An 18,296-nucleotide genomic window follows, 5' to 3' on the forward strand; every position below is an offset into this window, starting at 1 on the left:
CTGTTGCTTTATATTCTGCCAGGACATGGCTGAGCACCTGATGCATTTCAGTGTCAAATGAAATCAAAGCTCGCATGACGCTGACATTTATTGGGGATCTACACATGCTGGTGATATTTCATTTCATCTTCCAAATAATCCTGTGAGGCAACTCTAATAGAGCTGGTTCCTGTAATTATTCATCTGTTTTATGAGAGGTATTCATTGAGAGTTTCTGGGTGTCTGTTGATTAATAAAAGATGTGTAGATGCAATGTCTCTGTTTTTTTGTGGTTCGTATTCTACACTTGTTTGTATTCTTAAGGATGGGTGATTAAACCCATGAATGAGCTCATATATCTCATTCTTTTTAAAATCAGAAATAATTTAATTGCATCTCAAATTCCTTTCATGAAATAGCTAAGTCCTCCTTACTGAATCAAGAATTACTTTCTAAATAGTCATTCCAAATCCATCCTCCATAATTTAGTTAACTCAGGTCTCCAAGGTAGGAATACATAGCAATGATAGATAGCATCAACCCTGAATTTCTGTTCTAGGTTTTGTGAGACTTCTGTTAATAACAGACAGACTCCGGGTGACTAGTTACATAAATTGTGGCACACTGATACTGTTTACTAAAGTACAATCATTTGTAAAAGAAGTTTCTGTAGAATGTTGAGTGATCAAGGAAGTGGTCACCACATTTTATTTAATTGAAAAGGCTAGACATGAAATTTACATCCCAAGAAGATCCTGATCGGTAGGAGGGTGGGGGAAAGGGGATAAAAATGCAGATTTTCTAAAATGCTATTGGCCAGAAGATGGACCAAAAATTCAGTAATTCCTTTTTTTATGTGCTTTTTTAAAGGTACACATTGACTGATAAATGCCTTTTGGTTTTAGGGAAAAATCCACATGTCCGTGAACTGAGGAAGGGAGGTTTCAGGAAGAGTTCAAGTTCTTTCTCTTTGTTTACCAGGTGGTAAAGATATAGGTGGGTCAGCGCATGAGCAGTAATCACACCCCGCTTGTCCCAGAAATGGGATGTTAACAGAAGGAATGAATAATACTAAGAAAAAATGAAAGAACGAATGAAAGACTGAAAAGCCTGTACTGGGTCCACTGCTCTGCATCACGTTTTTAGGTGCTTTCCCTTAGACTCTATTTTCCTTGCCGTATGAGTGGTAAGAAATAAGGAGATAAAATATGTGCGTGGGCTTAAGGGAAGAGGGCAGAGAAGGAAGAGAGTGTCTCCTATGGGTCTGTTGGAGAGCAGGCGGCAGTGCTCTAGGGCATTTCAAGCACCCATGTCATAAAAAAGTGAGAGAACCCCAAGAAAATTCTAGCCCAAGAGAAAGAGAGTCATCATGCCCCAAGCTATAACCCAATAAATTTCCTTGCTCTTGACCCATATAGAGCAGCACTCCTCCTTCCTTAGAAAAGAGGAGGAGTTCAGGGTAAAGTCCATTAAAATATGAGCAAACAAAAAAGTTGAGATCCCCGTCTTTGCCTAAGCTGTAACCTTGGTCTAGAATGCTCTTCTCTTTATCAGCATTGCTCACTCTCTTGTCAACTTCAAGTTCTTGCTCAAATGGCCCCTTCTCACGAAGGTCTGTCCTGACCCACCTATTTAAAACAGCACCCCTTCCCCAGCCCAGAAACTCCCACCCCCCCAACCAAAGTACTTACAACTTCTAACATTCTATACAACGTACTCGTTTATTTGATCATCGTTTCTTACTGTCTCCCCGTTTTGGATAAAAGCTCCTTGACCAGGGATGTTTTATCTGATGTGTTCACTGCTATATCTCAAGTGCCTAGGATAATGGTTGGCATCTAATAGGTGCTCGGTAAATATCTGCTGAATAAACGAGTGATTATTCCTGCTAGGAGGATTATGATGATTTTTCTTTTCAGCTTTCCATTTCTGAGGTTTTTCCATATATTTACCATGTGCATCTGCTAATATCATAAGCACAGAAAATGATTAAACATAAGGTAGGACTTACAGTAAAAACTGCTTGAAGGTTATTAAGCTTCTCGATTTCCTTGGGCATCCCATTACTGCCCCAACGAATTAGGTAATTCTCACTGGTGAAGGAAAAAAAAGAAATTATCCTTAATGAAGAGCTAACTGGCAATGGAGCTGCCCTCGGCACAGACTTCATAGGGTACAAGGCCCCAAAAAGCTCTGTTGAATTTATCAGGCAAGTGCGAATGTCACACCCAAGGGGCGGCTCCCTGGTTTCCCGGCTTTGGAGAAGCGAGCATGCCGAGCATGCCTCACGCAGCCCAGCTCCATGAGGCACACCCAGGGTGGACCCCAGACGAGCACGACTCGGGATGGGCACACACACAGCGGATTCTACCAGATTCCGCCTGGCATCTTTCTTCTACCTCCAATTCTTTGTATAAAAGTTTCAGCTTTGCTGAATCAGGAATATAATTTTAAAATAATCATTGCAAATCCATCCCCTGGAATCTACTCCACCACACTCAGATAAAATTGCTATTATAGAAATAAACAATTTGTCAGTAACTACTTTTAACCATCTGCTCAAAAATCAATCTGTTTTCTTAGCTGCTCAGCTAAGCAGTAGCGTGATTGTGGGTCAACGAAGCCTATTACCATTCTCTATAGTTTAAAAAAAATTTTCTTTTTTGACAGACTTTATTTTTTAGAGCAGTTTTAGGTTGACAAAGTGGAAGGGACAGAGAGTTCCCATATATATCGGGCCTCCTGGCCCCCCACACAGCCTCACCCACTATCAGCATCCCCCAGCACAATGGTACATTTGTTACAAGTGAAGAACCTACACTGTTATCTCATTACTCCCCAGAGTCCATAGTTTACCTTAGGGTTCACTCTCCGTGGTTGCATTCTACTGATCTGGACAAATGTAGGATGACACACATCCACCATTACGGAATCATACAGAGTAGTTTCACTGCCCTAAAATCCTCTGTGCTCTGCTGATGCATTCTTCCCTCACCCTGCCCCCAAGGGTCTTTTGAACTCTTTGTCCCTGTCTCCATGTTCTGGTGAGTTTTATGTGATTCTAAGACCCAGAGAGTACACAAACTTTCACTGCACTGTTCCCGCAAAGAAAGGCTCAGTAGTCAAAGGATTTTATTTTCTACCGCTTAGAGATCCTACCCTCTTTTCTATCTCCCGCTCTCAAACCAAGCAAAGGGCTCCTCAGGTGGGTGGCAAGTGAAGGCTGGGCATTTCTGCAGGGTCAACAGCAGATGGCCTGGGACTCCACTACCTGATGAAGGTGGACTGGTCCGGGTCATAGAGGGCCATGAACAACTCGGCGTCTTCCCCAATGTTGCAGACAAAGTTCTTGAAGTTCACATAGAGGCCGTAGGTGTGGACGGCACTGAAGACAGACTGGCCCCGCAAGTCCAGGTTCTGAAGAACTGACTGAACGCAGAGGAAAAGACAGAAAAGCCTCTTGGTTTCAGCAAATGGGGAACAATGGCAAAGTCACAGGCCAGCAAATGGGGGACAAATATAATTGCCACTTGAGGGGAGAAGCACCGACTGAGAACAAAGTGTGTGTACGTGGCCAGATGATCAAGTGAGCAAAATACAATCACTATGATTTGGATGATCAAGACTGTCCTGCTCATGGGGCGCCTGGGTGGCTCAGTTGGTTAAGCATCCGACTCCGGATTTCAGCTTAAGTCATGATCTTGGGGTTGTGAGATCGAGCCCCATGTCAGGCTCCCCATTCAGTCTGCTCGAGATTCTCTCTCTCTCTCCCCCTCCTGCCCCTGTGCACATGCTCTCTCTCTCCTCTCTCACTCTCTCAAATAAGTAAATAAATCCTAAAAAAAAAAAAAAAAAAAGATTGTCTTGTTCAGGGCCTTGAGCCCAGCAAATTCAGTTAAGTGCTGTCTAAAGATGACAACTCATGGCTTAGTAGCTTCAAGAATTTCTTATCTCTCACAACGGCTCCTGAATGAACCTCAGAGGCACAAAAACCATGATCCATTATCCCTCTTTTTTGAGAACAGTTCTCACTGCAAACAAGAGATTCCACTGGAAAGGCTTCACTCTCAAGTGTGGCTAGCCATTGGATCCAGAAACACAATTAAATATTATCACAACTGTACTAAAGAAACAAACTACAAACTAAATAAACAGAAGCCTTTACTCATTAGAACAAAAAGATTGGAAGGCTATATACCAAAATATCAGTACAGCTGGGTCTGTGCCATCATACTATAGGGGATCTTTCTTGTTCTCTTTCTCTGTACTTTTCTAACTTTTATTTAATGTCTAATTGTTACTTTCAAAACCTTTCAAATGCTTTATTTTTAAATACTATTTTATTTAATTTGGAAACTGTATTATGTATATCAAATACAGAAGGTTACACAGTACAAAGGCTCCCTCCCACCCAGTTCTCCTTCCTAGAGGCAACGATTAATTATCAATTTCTTGCCTATCTTTTCTGAGTTAGCCTACGCATATGCAAACACAGAGGTATGTACATCCCTTTTTGAAACAGAAAGACTGGTGTTTTGTACACGCAGTTCTGAATCTTGTTCTTTTTCTATTAACGCATATCTTTGCAATCTTTCCATAGCAGAAGGTACACCGCTGCCTCATTTTTTTGGTTATGTTTTGCTTTTCAGTGAGGCAATGAATGATTTGCTAAACATTTCTACCTCTTGTTGTCAGTGACTCCCTTTCTCTCATTAAAAACAAAAGCAAAAATGGAATCTCAGGGACTCAAATCTGCATATTGGAGGAAGTGTACCTTTTCTTCTTGGATCTTTTCCTCAATCCTTTTTGAGGCCATTTCATGGGCCTTGAAAAGGGCAATGGTGCTGGTTTCATCTGGGTCCAAAATGTTCCCGTTGTCATCTCTCACAACCAGATCTAACCCAAGCATTCTAGAAAGAAAGGAGTGATCAGCGAGTTCTCCTCATTAAGAACATACCCTTTCCTGATGAGTCCCCAGGAAAGAACCCAGAGGATTCATGGTTAGAAAGTTGGGTGCTGGACCAGTCAAGTTAAGAACAAGTTCCTTCACTTTTCTCTTTTTGATTTCTGCCTCCTTTCCACATAACTTATGGTAAATAAGTTATGAAAACTTATGGCAATGTTAACCAAACTCATATGATATGCAAAGTAATTTATTCCACAGAACCTCCACAAAACTGGCACCCCTTCTGACCAGATTCCTCTGACCAATGCCTCTTCCCCTGACCTTCTATTGTTTGGCATAAGAACAATGATAGACCAAACATCCAGGGGCTCTGCCTGCTTTCCTTGAAAGTTCAATATTGAGGACAGCCCTTAATTCAAGACTGTCTTCAAGGCGATCAGTAAAGTGCGTCCTGGCTGGTGGAATCTCATAACCTATTTCACAGCATGGGCTCTGCTGTCACTTAGATCAGGATTTGACTCTTGGCTTGAATACATGCTAGCAAGAGGACTCCAGGTAATTTACTTAATTTTGCAAAGCCCTGACTTCCTCATCTGTAAATATTCCCTACCCTTCAGGGTTGCTGCAAGAATTTAATGAGATAACATGTAAAGCACATAACGCAGTATCTAGTATTTAGCACACTCTCCGTACATGGCAGGTCTTATTGCAGCAACCGGCACGAGAACACGCCTGGCTGTGTTAAGCTGTAGCTCCGAGTGTTACACAGGAGAAGAGCCATATGGTCTAGGCAAGGCACAATCCCTACCCAGGCTCTTATGCCCAATGTGCACAAAGAAGTAGAAAAAAAGATGTGCTTCGTTCCAGGACGTTGGGGACTGCGGTGGAAACAGGATACTGCTATCTGAATGCCCAGCGTACATTCCAGGAACCAGCAACTTGGGAGCAGGGGTGTCCAAACAGCGAGAAAGCGGAGGGATAATAGTGAAATGTGCCAAGTCTTTGGGAAAAAAGCAAAAACGTCTAATTACCCTCCCCTCCCTGTTTTATAGCATCTCCATCAAGGAGATTACATCTGGCAGGTTCCTTTCCACGGCAGCCAGACCCACAGGCCACCCAGACGCAGGAGCTATGGGTCTTGCTGACGGCTCAGAGACGGAGCACTGACACACTGACGACGGAGTTTCATTTCTTGAGCTGCTTCTAAAGGCTGGCGTGGGACAGCAGCTGTGTCTGTTTGTGGGCCATTAACATCCTATGCTGAAGATCAGAGTTCTCTAGGCCCATGTCATACTGTGACAAGACTCAAAAATACAGGGGTAGCACAGGTGCAAGGAGGGACCTGACTCAGCCCACCACAGCTGTTTGTGAAGAAATGCCCCAGCACGTGACTAGCAATAAACCCCCTGTGGTTATAGTCCTATGAATGGACAAGTGACAAGGGAGGGAACAGTTCATTCTTAACCCTAGGAAGGGAGCATTAAACATGGAATCATAAGTTTGGGGTTCAAATTTCGACTTCCCCGCTTATGATCTCTGTAACTTGGAAATAAATCACTTAAGCTCACTTGGTCTGTTTCTTCAACCACGAAATGGGTTATAATCAAGTAATACATGTGAAGGGTACATAGGAGATTTCGAATAATGGTTGAATCTGAATCTTGTATGCTATATTCACTCCAGCTATTTCTGAAGACAGTTGTCAGAGTCTGTAAAATTTAAGTGAGTAGGATAATGAGCTGTATTTTTACAGGTGTCAGAAGTATATTCAAGAGTCCTGAGGCAAAGGCGGAAGGGGAAAAAAATCACATATGCACAACTTGAAGATATTTAGAAAACCAAAGGAAATGTCAAACGGATCATCAACAAAACTGAGGAACCAACCCAGTCTTTTAAAAAAGGAGCTGGTCAGGAGGGATGCATCCCAGGCCACCATTAACTGATGAATTGGCTGATTTCTCACTTTCCAAAGGGCAGTGATGTCTAGAACCTATGTATCTGCCTGAGCTAATCAGAAGATTAACAAAGTGATTAACTCTTTAGCGGTTACTGGAGATGTAATCAACAGGCTAAAAATATGTTTTACTCTTCTTGTAAATTTGGTTTCCATACACTATACACCATGGTCCCAGTTAGGGAACATGGAGAGAAAGAGAATGAGTCTGATGCCGATTTAAAATCCACTGTTGGAATAAAAACCGAGATCGATGCAGGCCTCAGAAAATGTGCCTTCCAATGAGCTGTCCCTTCCAGTCTTGTCTGGCAGCCAAGTCCCATCTTCCCTGATCATCTGTCATCTCCTTGACACAGCGATCCTGCACAAGGTCTGGCTTATATGCAAGGGACTGCCAGATTTTTCCAACAAAGTTAAATGTTTCCCAATGCAAAAAGAAAGCAGTAAGTATCATTCTTTGACAACTGTAAGATCAATAGCTGATGGCGAGCCACATCCTTAGCATGAACGTGCCCATCTCTTTCCAAGTTCTCGCTGAAATCATCCCTGGTTTACCTGTTCCCATGATCAATTTTGGCTGTGACCTTTTTCTTGAGCTCTGCCAGTTCGTCCTTGGGGAGGGTTCCAGACAGGATCTGGGACCGCCACTCGATCAGGCTGTACGTCATCTGCTGCAGCTGGTGGAAGAGTATGGTCTTGTTGTCCTAGGATGGGAAAATGAGGTGGAGGAAAGAACAGAAAATAAAGGTGTGATGGAGGAAGGCGGCATCTTTTGACATGACCCTTACTTTCTAAGGTGTTACTTAAGCAATTAATTTTGCCATATAGTAAGTGGTGCACTTCAAAGGGATTTTTTTTTTTTTTTTAAATAGGGATGGCTTTGTTCTAGGCCACTCCCATTCCATCTTCTATTCCAACTTTAGAATCAGAGAAGCCATTGTAGGATGGATGGTTGTACCTGATTCATCAGTATATCAAACTGTCCATGTTCAACCCATGTCCCTACTCTGCTTTAAACCCTCCAGGGATTTCCTCTGTCCTCTAAACACAGGAAATCACAATTTAAACCCCTTCCTATCTTGGGTCCTGCCCATATTCCCAGCTACATTTTACACCAATCTCTACTTCAAAAATCTATACTCCTTCCATGCAAAAGCTATGTCCATTTCTCCTGAGTGCTCCAGACCTTCTCAATATGGTACTTCCTCTCCTTAGAACCACTTCTCTCCTCTTTTCCCAAACTTACCCCATTTCACACCTCCTCACATACTACAACCTGCGCTAATTGCTAATTCTTACTTCTTTGGTCTCAATTTAGAAGTCTTTTGCTCAAAACCCTAACTGTGGGCTGCTATCCCTCCCACTGCTCCTGGAATTTACTCCCATCCCGGCACACAGAACCCAGACCATCCTCGCCCGTCTCTCTTCCTGGACGTAAGGTCCTACAGGACAGGACGAGGAGCTTGCTCATTTTTGTATCCCTAGGAGCTGGTACGGAGTTAGATGTTCTATAAAATGTACTGCATGTGTGAATTATGGATGAAGAAAGAATTATAATTTCAGAGATAAAGGATAATAGAAAATAAAATGGAGAATACTGTTTTAAGGTCCTCATAAAACTGTTAGACCATCCCGGAAGTCTTCGGACCTACAATAATTAAACCATTATTCTGGCCTTCACTGAGAACTTCTATACCTGAACTATATCCAACTAACTTATGACCAACTAATTATACGGACTTCTATCATTTTGAGAGTCAAATATCTGATGTCCAAGCCATTATATGACCTCAGTTTTATCTAAATGATTAATGTACAGATATATATTATATCTATATATAAATATAAACAATGATCTATTATAAGTAATAGATCATATCACTAACATATACATTGTTTACATAAATAACGTATATCTAATCATTTTATACATACAAGATAATTTTAAATTGTGAAAAGTGCCAGAAGGAAAATAAATGGGGGCAATATGATCGGGTGTACATGGGGGAAGGAAAACACTTGAGATAAAGTCATCAAGAAAAACCGGTTTGTGTTTCACTTTTGAAACATGCTTTTTTAAAAATAAAAACTTACACAATTCCACTCACCCCTTAAATACTACGAGATCACTTCTTTTTTATTTACAGGTGAAAAGTCATGATATATTTATATAACTATATACTTTAAAATTATAGGAAATATTATCTGCTGTAAAAATAATGCAACCCCCCCCCCAACACACACACACACATACACACCCAAAGAAATTGTGGGTGGCTGTAGAGCATGTTCTTTTGTGATCTTCTTCTACAACAATCCCTGGGGCAGATTCCTGCGCAAGTTATCAAGCACAATCAAGATACTGAAAATACCCAAGATACTCTTGAACAAAGAGTAAACGTGGAGCCAAGATCCCTCAGCCCAGAAGTGGGGACAGGGGGAGAGAGCAAAGATTAGCCGAGTGTGATAAAAGCTCTAAAAGAAGGTCAATATTCTGTGAGAACACAAAGGAGAGAGTCGAAGAACTCCCTTGTATTCTCCATTAACACTATTGATCTGAAAAATACAGACCGCCGAAACCTGCTTAAAATTTTGTAACTACCTACATTTTATGTGCTTAGCATTTTCTGAATTGCCTCTTTCTCATCAGCCAGTCTTTCAAAAAGCATAAAAACGGGACTTCATTTTTTGTTGTTGTTGTTGTTAATAAGCAAGTAAAAAACCCTGTTTGGTTTTTTTTTTTTCATGTAATTCTGTACAAAATGTTGCCATTCCATTTTCTTTCGACCTGAAAAAGGAAGTGAGAAATTAAGCCCATAAAATTTTGCCTTTCAAAGCTGCTAGGCAGAAAGGGGATCTTTTTTCTTTCTTGCAACCAATTTGTCTACTCTTACTTAGATTTTTTTTAAGTGTTTTCTAATTTTAATGAAGATATTAGTCTTTATATTATAGTAAAAGAAAGGGGGGAGCTCAGACTCCTCTGAGAGACAGGGCTTTGTTTGTGGCACACGTTCACAAGTTCTTGGTCTCAATTATATTAGACACTATCCAAGGGAATTTAATTATTGCCTGTTCATATCAGCCTTGTTTGCCAAGATCCCCCCCAAAAGAAGGATGAAGACAGCCATTCTTCTCTGATTCACTGTGCCAAGTGAATTCTGAATAGACAAGCTGGAATACACCAAAGGAAGCAATTTCGCCAATTACTTTAAGGAAATGGATTTCACTGCCACATTTCTAAAACTGTTCTAAGTAGGATGTTCTGTGCAATAGCTGGATCCAGATACTTTACGGGTTTCCGGGGAAGCACATGAGGACAGGTGAGGAGAAAATCAAGCACCCCCACCCACGAGACCCTGAGTCAAGGACCTGAGTCTCCATCTGTCACGCCCCCCTTCCTGTCTTCTTTCCTGAATCCTACACTGCCCAAGCCTGCCTGTGGCAGGGTACCTTCTCTGTTACCATTAATCCCAACCTTTTTTGCACTAGCAGCCACTGTCACATAATTTAAGAGGGCAGGGAACTTATTTAATAATCTCTTTGATCATCTCTGCCAAAGTCAGCACAATCCTGGGACATAGGTGCGACTCAAAAACAAATTTTGACAGTTCAAATGTAAAACGCTACTCTGGTCTCAATTTCAGTTAGAGCCGCATGAACAAGAGAAATCTAAATACTCTCCCACCAGAGAGTAAAGGCATCCCTGCACTTGCTTAGAATTTCTCCCTCTTTTCCACTTGGAGATCTCAAAGGTCGCACTTTTTACATTTCCATTCTGAATGGTGTGCGCACTCTCTCTCTCTAAGAATTTCTAGAGATAAAAACAAAGTCACAAGAAAAAAAAACAGCTTTACCTTCAGCAATGGCAAAGAGGGATACAGAAGCCCTCCAATGAGTATTGCAGAAATTCTAGAGACCATTGGGACAATGGCACCACCTCCCTGGGTGTCAGAAACCTGGATTCTATTCCTCACTTTCCCAAAGAATGCAGAAGGCAGTCAAAAGACTTTTCTCTGGTCCTCCCCATCTCCTCTGTTCACCAACCTTTCCTCTTGCATGCAGGAGGCAAAAGGGCTGGACACCAACTACAGGGACTTGGTCTCTATCTCTCATTCTCTCATTAACTTGCTAAATGACTTAGGGCAAATGATTCCGTCTGAGATTCACCCATCTGTAAAACAAAGGGACTGTCTGAGACCTTAAACTTAATGACTCCCGCAAGCAACTTCCTGATTCACTCACTGTATCTGACTCTGACCTTGTCCCTCCCGATGTGCGCACAGGCTCGAGGCTCCATATCAAATTTCACCTGTGCAGAGCTCTCTGCAGGAAGTCTCCTGTCCTTCTCTAACTCCTGGGGTCCAGAGTGGCGTCCCGGTTCCTGTGTGTCCTCATGCTGCACCGCCCCCCGCACTCTGGCGGAAAGGGAATCTGCGTGGCCCCCTGACACCCCTCCTCTCCATCCTAGTGCCTCTTCTCTTCGCCAGAAAGAGGCTTTGCCTGACTAGCAAAGGCTTCATTTTTGAAGAAAAGATGCCAGTAAGACAATTTTTGCCTCAGGAAGTAGCGCAAGAAATCCCGAGAGGCAGGCAACCAAGACAGGGTAAAACAAAACTGGAAAGAGACCCAAAGCGCGCATCCCTGCCCCATCATGGTTGCGCCCCCGTCTCATCCTGTCTCTCACGAGAGAGCCAGGCCCAAGCCTTGCCACTCACAGATGGAATGCCCTGACAACAAGACCAAGTTTGCTATGGGAATTTTCTGTCCCTGGTAATAAGCAGTCAGACGCTGGTTTCCAACCATGAGACCAGCTTAATTACACTTCAGAGCATATGCTCCAGCAGCCAGTAATAACCACCAGTTTCAAAAAAGATTAGACTTGAGTAGCTTTAATCTGCATGGATACGCAAGGCTGAGAAGAAAGGCAATCGATGCACTGTGTCTGGCAAGTTCTCTACCCACACCTCAGTTATGGGTACTTTCTCCCCTCCAGATTGTTATACAACTACAGACTAGCTCAAGGTTTTATTGTACTGGTGAATTTTAAATGAGAGGAGATCAGGGGAGCCTGGGTGGCTCAGTTGGTTGAGCGTCCAACCCTTGGCTTTAGTTCAGGTCATGATCACAGGGTCATGGGACTGAGCCCTGCATGGGGCTCCCTGCTCAATGGGGAGTCTGCTTGGGATTCTGTTTCTCCCTACTTGGGATTCTGCCCCTCCCCTACTCACATGCATGTGCTCTCTCTCTAATAAATACATCTTTTTTTTTTTAAGATTTTATTTATTTATTTGACAGAGAGAGACAAAGTGAGAGAAGGAACACAAGCAGAGGGAGTGGGAGAGGGAGAAGCAGGCTTCCCGTGGAGCAGGGAGCCTGATGTGGGGCTCGATCCCAGGACCCCAGGATCATGACCTGAGCCGAAGGCATACGATTAACGACTGAGCGCCCCATAAATACATCTTTTTAAAAAAAAACAAATAAATGAGAGGAGATCAGTCCATTCTACGAACTACATTTTAGCAATTATGTTCACTTGATTCAGCAATACATATTAACCACCTTCCACACCAGGCTTGTCTTGTATCTCTTTTCTGTAAGGAAAAAGGATTAGATTTAGTCTCCCAAAATTATATGAACAACACAGCCTGGCTGGCCAAAACTCACTGAACCATTTCTCCAATTGGAAGGTGGGGAAGAGCATTGAGTTAAATCTCAGGCTGAGAAGTTATAGAGTATGTTTAACATCACCAAATATCTCAGAATTTCCAGCATAGTCCCACTTTCAGAAATGTTCCTCCTTCTGTCCCCACAAATACACTCTAACTCATCAGTTTTCAGGTCCTGATTATTGGTTGAGAAAATATATTATAATGTGGGATGTGGACTTGTGCATATTCAAAAAGTGTAGCTGGGTTGTTAGTGAGAAGGGAAATATGGGTATTACATTGGTCCAATCATGTCTAAATCAATGCAGAGGTGTCCGCCCCTCCAGCCAGCGGAACTCACGTGGAACAAGGGAGATGTGCTGCTAGAAAGGAAAGAAGGCCAGAGTTCAGCTCACTGGATCTACTTTCCCAGGCTGGGGAGAACAAATGATCCTGAGAAGAAGCAGAGAATAATGGGCAGAGTACTTATAAACCACTGACCTACGGCAGTTACATTCACACAGAGCTGGGAGGGAGCCCACCCGTCAGCCCCAAGCTGGAGGGCGCACCCAAAAAACAACTTTGGGGCAGAACTCCACTGTGCAATCTAGTTCTTCTAACACTTCCTACCATTAGTGAGCTCTTACATGAAGCAGTGCTGTAAGGGGACAGTCAGGGGCCGTCACAACTTGATGACAAAGCGCCAGGCACTGTCCTGGAAGTTTTATCCAGATTATCTGACTGAATCCTTACAGCAAATGTGCAGGGCATATATAATATCAGTTACCGTTTTAGGTGAAAGTACAACTTAGGGGTCAAAGGACTTGTCTCAGGCTGCAGAATCAGCTTGGAGGCATACCCTGGGCCCAAATCCCTGCCTTCAGGATCTGAGTTCTTTCTGTTTTAGTTTGTTTGTTTGCAGTAACTATTACTGGGTTTGCTATTTTTTTCTGAATATAAAAGTACATACCAAGTAAGGGAGCAAGCCAGACTTTAAGAACCTGCCGCCTGTCTGACCCCAGTGTCCACAGTCTTGTCATTTCACTAAGGCGACCACCTCCTCATTCATAATGTTTCCCCCTTTCTGGATCAACCACTGAAAACACACCCACTGAACAGGCTCCAACTGAGGAAGAGCAGTATAGACAAAGACAGAAACTGCTGTGAATTTGCACTCTGCATTGGCAGGCTTCCCCTTTCTTTGCTGGAATGATCCATGCCTCCCGGACTTGAGCCTAAACGAAAGAGACTTGCTATCTGCGGTGAGAAACACTTAGCCTGCTTACTGAGCGCTCAAGGCCACTCCGCCTAAGATGATAACACAAGGCAAAGGAAATGGCCTTGGATGGGGGGGCAGGGGGCACATACAAGTGAGCTTCGCAGACTCCGAGTTGGGTCAGAGGGATGCCAAGTCAAGGCTGCCCAGAGGGAGGACGTCCAGAGAGGCTACTGTTTCAAGCTAAGACGGCAGCAAGAATGCCATGTGCAGAGTCCTGGATGCTCTGTCGGCCTGCACCTCTCTTCATGCTCGCACAACCCCGTGGAGTCCACAAGGCGGAGTTTACATCGCTTTCACACGGGGGCGGAATCCAGACGACGCCTGGGAACATCAAGTGACTTGCCCAAGACCACGGAGCTAGCTAGGGCAGGGCCCCGATGAGGCACCAAGCTCCCGAATTTCTAGTCCAGTGTTTGTCTTCTACAGCCTGCTTCCTCCCAAAAGCATAAAGCCAACATCACCAAGCAAGACAGTTAAATGAGACAAAATAATACTAATATAACAAAGAGGGGAAGAAGGCACATGGGGGTTGTCATCATTTCTTTTTCTGCTTTGGAGGAGTGGGTTCTCCCCTCTTCAGCCTGAGGAACTCCTCCCCCCTTTAAAATATATTTTTGGTTATTTCACAAGGTTACAGGGCGGCTGCTAAAAATAAATCCCAGCTATCCAAAATCTTTCCTGTCTAGAACAATTACCTGTGTCTACATGGCTGGGCTTACACTGGTTAGTGGATGGCATTTTCCTCTCACATAAGGCTCTGGATCTACTACATACATTTCTCATGAGCACAGACTGAAAAGGAGAGAACTAGTAAATGTGTTGTAGAGAACTGTGGAGGTTCTAAGACTCTACAAGGGTCCTGAAAGATATCAAACAGGGGGTGCTTGGGTGGCTCAGTCGGTTAAGCGTCCGACTCTTGATTTCGGCTCGGGTCATGATCTCAGGGTCGTGAGATCAAGCCCTGTGTGGGGCTCTGCTCAGTGCAGAGTCTGCTTGAGATTCTATCTCCCTGTCCCTCTGCCCCTACCACACACCTCCCTCTCCTCCCCCACTTGTGTGCATGTGCATGCTCTTTCTCTCCCTCTCAAAAAAAAAAAAAAAAGTAAAGATACCAAACAGAACACCTGGTCTCATAATCTGAGGGAGGAAAGGCATGAGAGAAACACAAGTACTGATGTAGATTAGTAAAACTGGTATTTATCTTTACGCAAACTGAAAACTTACAGAATCAGAAAACAAAAACACTGACAAAATCGTGTGTTGGGGGGTGAAAGCTACAGATTTGGGGTCCTTTTACCTTTTACCCAGTGAAGCATAATATTTTGAGGTTTGCTACTTTGATGCAAATTTTTGAGAAAGAAGTTCAGAAATTCTGCCTGAAGCGAAGTGTCAGTATTTCAGGAACAGGAACACAACAGAGAAAGTCATGATTAGTAACAAACCCATTTTTAAGTGGATTATTTTTTAATAAATAAGCATGTATCAAAAGCAGAAGCAGATTGCTGAGCCCTACCAAATGATTAAGATTCCCACAATGAATGCCTTTTACTCATCTATAGCGGCTAGCAGACATTTTCAAATATTCACAATTAACACAATGATTATTTGATTAGTGTCAAAATCAAGATGGGAAATGTGCTGCTCTCTGAGAGAAGACAGAGGTCCTCCCTCCCTCCCTCCCTCCCTCCTTCCTTCCTACCCACCCATTTCTGCTATTAAATAGTGAAATGCCCACGTAGGAAATCTTCACCCTGCGCTTACCCACACCTAAGTACTAAGGGATTTTGGAAGCCTAAGTTCACAAATCAGGCTTCCTCTTCCCTGGTTGACTTATTTTTCATTTCTATCCATAGAAGACGGAGCACAGTCACCTGTGAACTGTGGAAGACAGAGATAATGAAGTGAGCAGAACAGTTGTGTCTTAACAAGAAGAAAAGTCTACCTCCATCCATATTCTCCACTCTCCAACATTACCGGTTTATTTAATTTTTTTATTTTTTGTTTACAATTTCTTTTTTTTTTTTTTAAGATTTTATTTATTTATTTGACACGGGGGTGGGACGGGGGAGAGCAAGCACAAGCAGAGGGAGAAGCAGGCTCCCCCCTGAGCGAGGATACCCCGGGATCATGACCGGAGTGGAAGGCAGCCGCTTAACCGACTGAGCCACCCAGGTGCCCCAACATTACCACTTTCAAAATCTCATTTCCCAGTCCTTACTATCGGGTATGTTCCGCAACTCACCAATTTCCAGAGAGAATGCATTAAGGAAGTTCTCTGTGTATATGCATTCCTCATCTATCAGACTTGTTGCATCTGCCGCTAACCAATCAATTAACCGGAACCAGAGAGTGCTTTCAACAAACGTACCAGATGATCGATGTAGGCCAAAGGGCTTAAAACAGCGTGTCTGTCCTCATGATTTAAGAACTTACAGGTAGCTCTCTCCTCAATTACACATAAAGAGATCAAAAGATCACTTGCATTACAAGGCAGTATGCCCCAAGGCCAGAAAATGGGCTCAGCAGTAAGTGTTCCTACGGTCCAGAAAGAAACATTATGGACTGCTGAGTTTAGAAGCTACATTATGAGTAAGAAAGAACTTGAATTAGGCCTTGAAAGATGGGCAGGCAGAGAAAAATCCCGTGCTTTTCCAACAAACGGGTTGGTGATTTCTGCTGCTGTGATCCATCATGGGTAACAACAGCCCAGGATGGAAATGAAATCCTGCATTAACTCTTGGAAGGCATGCTAGAATGAGCTTCTGATTAGTTTTTGGTACTAAGCGTCTATAGAGGAAGGTGTTCTCCATAAGTTATTAAGATTGGCTTTTGAGTGTTCAAATGAAGAATCAACACATGACTGAACAAAAACCTAGATAAACAAAGTCACATAAAGGAAAGAGAATGGCTTCCAGACCATTGGGTCTAGTCTACTCCCTCGCTGCACTCATTCACACATCGAAGGAGAAAATACACCTTCTTCCTGGGAATTCCTGGTCAGCCGGGGAAGATGCTTACAGACGCAGGACCTAGGGATGATTACTTACTTCCAAGTCCCCCAGGAAAGAGGGAACTTTAGAAAAAGGTGTTTGTGCATTCTAATGTCAAGGAAAGAGCGGCTGCCAGGCTTCCTGGCCTCTTGCAAGACAGCTGCCCAGGTGTTTTCACTCTGATAATATTAAAGGCCAGATCTACCTTTTCCTAATTGCAAACCTACACTCAACTTGTGATTATGGTTTATCATGGAGGGAACGTGCTGGTTCCCGTGTCATTTCCCACTGAGCTGGTGTATCTTATTCACGTTCTGAGGTCCAACCATTGTTGCAAGACACAGTACTTTGAGCTGGCCCTGAAAAGAAAGACTCTTCAGACCACCGCTTAATACCACTCAAGTTGCAGAGTCTGTAAGATATGCTGGCTAAAGTAAAGAATGCTGCCCTCCTGGGAGTCCTCGTGCGGCTGGGCAGTGAAACGCTGACAAATTCCTATTCACCAGGAGACACGTCAAGGCTAAGAACTTGTCCCGATGTTTCTTCCACCATCCCATGTCATCAATGACCCTACTCCAGGACAATGAGAATCCGCTGGTTATCAGCCCTTGTACGGTCCAGCTAACATACACCCTACTCCATGCAGAGAGCTAATGTGTTGCTGACACCTTGCAGCAGAACAGACAGGCCGAGAGCCCAGAAACAATGGACCAGCTTCAAGACCCGGGGGGAAAGCTCACCACATAGAGCTTGCGCCAGATGACAGCCCATTCTCGCAGCGTCGACGTGAGCTCCTGCACCAGCGGGAGCTCCCCAGGAATCACGGTCTCATGCTGCCTAAAGAGAACCAGACAGATGCTCACTTTACTCTGAGCTGATCATCACTATTTTTCTTGACAGGGGTCATACTCCCCACAGCGCAAAGATGGGCGTGGGGCTGATCCGGCTGGAAATAAAACGTACCCACGGTGGGGAAATTCGTTGAGCAAACTTTATCACACCTAAGCCTGTGAGAAAAGAAGGGGCTTACCGATACAACTCTCAAAATAAACCGCTCCTGCAACGGAACAAAGGTGTTGGCCCAGCCTGGAGCAATTCGCTGAGCCAGGCCGGCTTCAGTGACTCACGGTTGCCAAACTGGGGGCTCTCGGAGATCTTACCAGTGAGAGTGCCCCACATTTATGTGTACGTGAGCACACCCAGTGAGCAGGTAGCGCAAGAGGAAGGCGAAGGCCCTCCATTCATTCATTGGTCTGTCTACTATCCTGGGGAAGGGTGCCAGAGAGGAGCAATTACAAAAGAAGGATTCACCTCAGGAAAAAAGTTTGTATTCACTTCTCTCGCCCGTGAGAAGTGCAACTGACGAGATGAGAGCAATAATGTACACGAGAAACTCTTTAATGATAATTTGACACGTTCACCATTTTTGAGGGGTCTTTCCGGGACTGGAACTTACCCTCGGTCTTCCACGGTTGCCTCCTTCAAATGGATGTATGTTTCAGGGAAAATCCCCTACAGAGAGAAGAACGTCGGTTATACGGCC

The 18,296-nt window shown here is 43.6% G+C and overlaps 1 protein-coding gene across 4 annotated transcripts in view; it reads right to left on the reverse strand.

Moving 5' to 3' along the window:
- The window catches only part of DOCK5 (dedicator of cytokinesis 5), a 205,822-nt gene that overhangs the window by 107,585 nt on the left and 79,941 nt on the right, over positions 1 to 18,296 (reverse strand). For 3 of the 4 annotated variants that reach the window (XM_078069498.1, XM_078069501.1, XM_078069502.1), the window contains exons 4-9: positions 18,210 to 18,265; positions 17,494 to 17,590; positions 7,395 to 7,543; positions 4,754 to 4,889; positions 3,251 to 3,408; positions 1,991 to 2,072 (exon numbers count right to left, since the gene is read on the reverse strand). In XM_078069498.1, coding sequence (XP_077925624.1) covers positions 1,991 to 2,072; positions 3,251 to 3,408; positions 4,754 to 4,889; positions 7,395 to 7,543; positions 17,494 to 17,590; positions 18,210 to 18,265 — 678 coding nt within the window. The remainder of the gene's footprint in view (positions 1 to 1,990; positions 2,073 to 3,250; positions 3,409 to 4,753; positions 4,890 to 7,394; positions 7,544 to 17,493; positions 17,591 to 18,209; positions 18,266 to 18,296) is intronic. The other variant, XM_078069500.1, reaches the window with a different exon arrangement.

The sequence above is a fragment of the Halichoerus grypus genome, chromosome 3 (assembly GCF_964656455.1).
Source record: "Halichoerus grypus chromosome 3, mHalGry1.hap1.1, whole genome shotgun sequence".
Taxonomy (NCBI): domain Eukaryota; kingdom Metazoa; phylum Chordata; class Mammalia; order Carnivora; family Phocidae; genus Halichoerus; species Halichoerus grypus.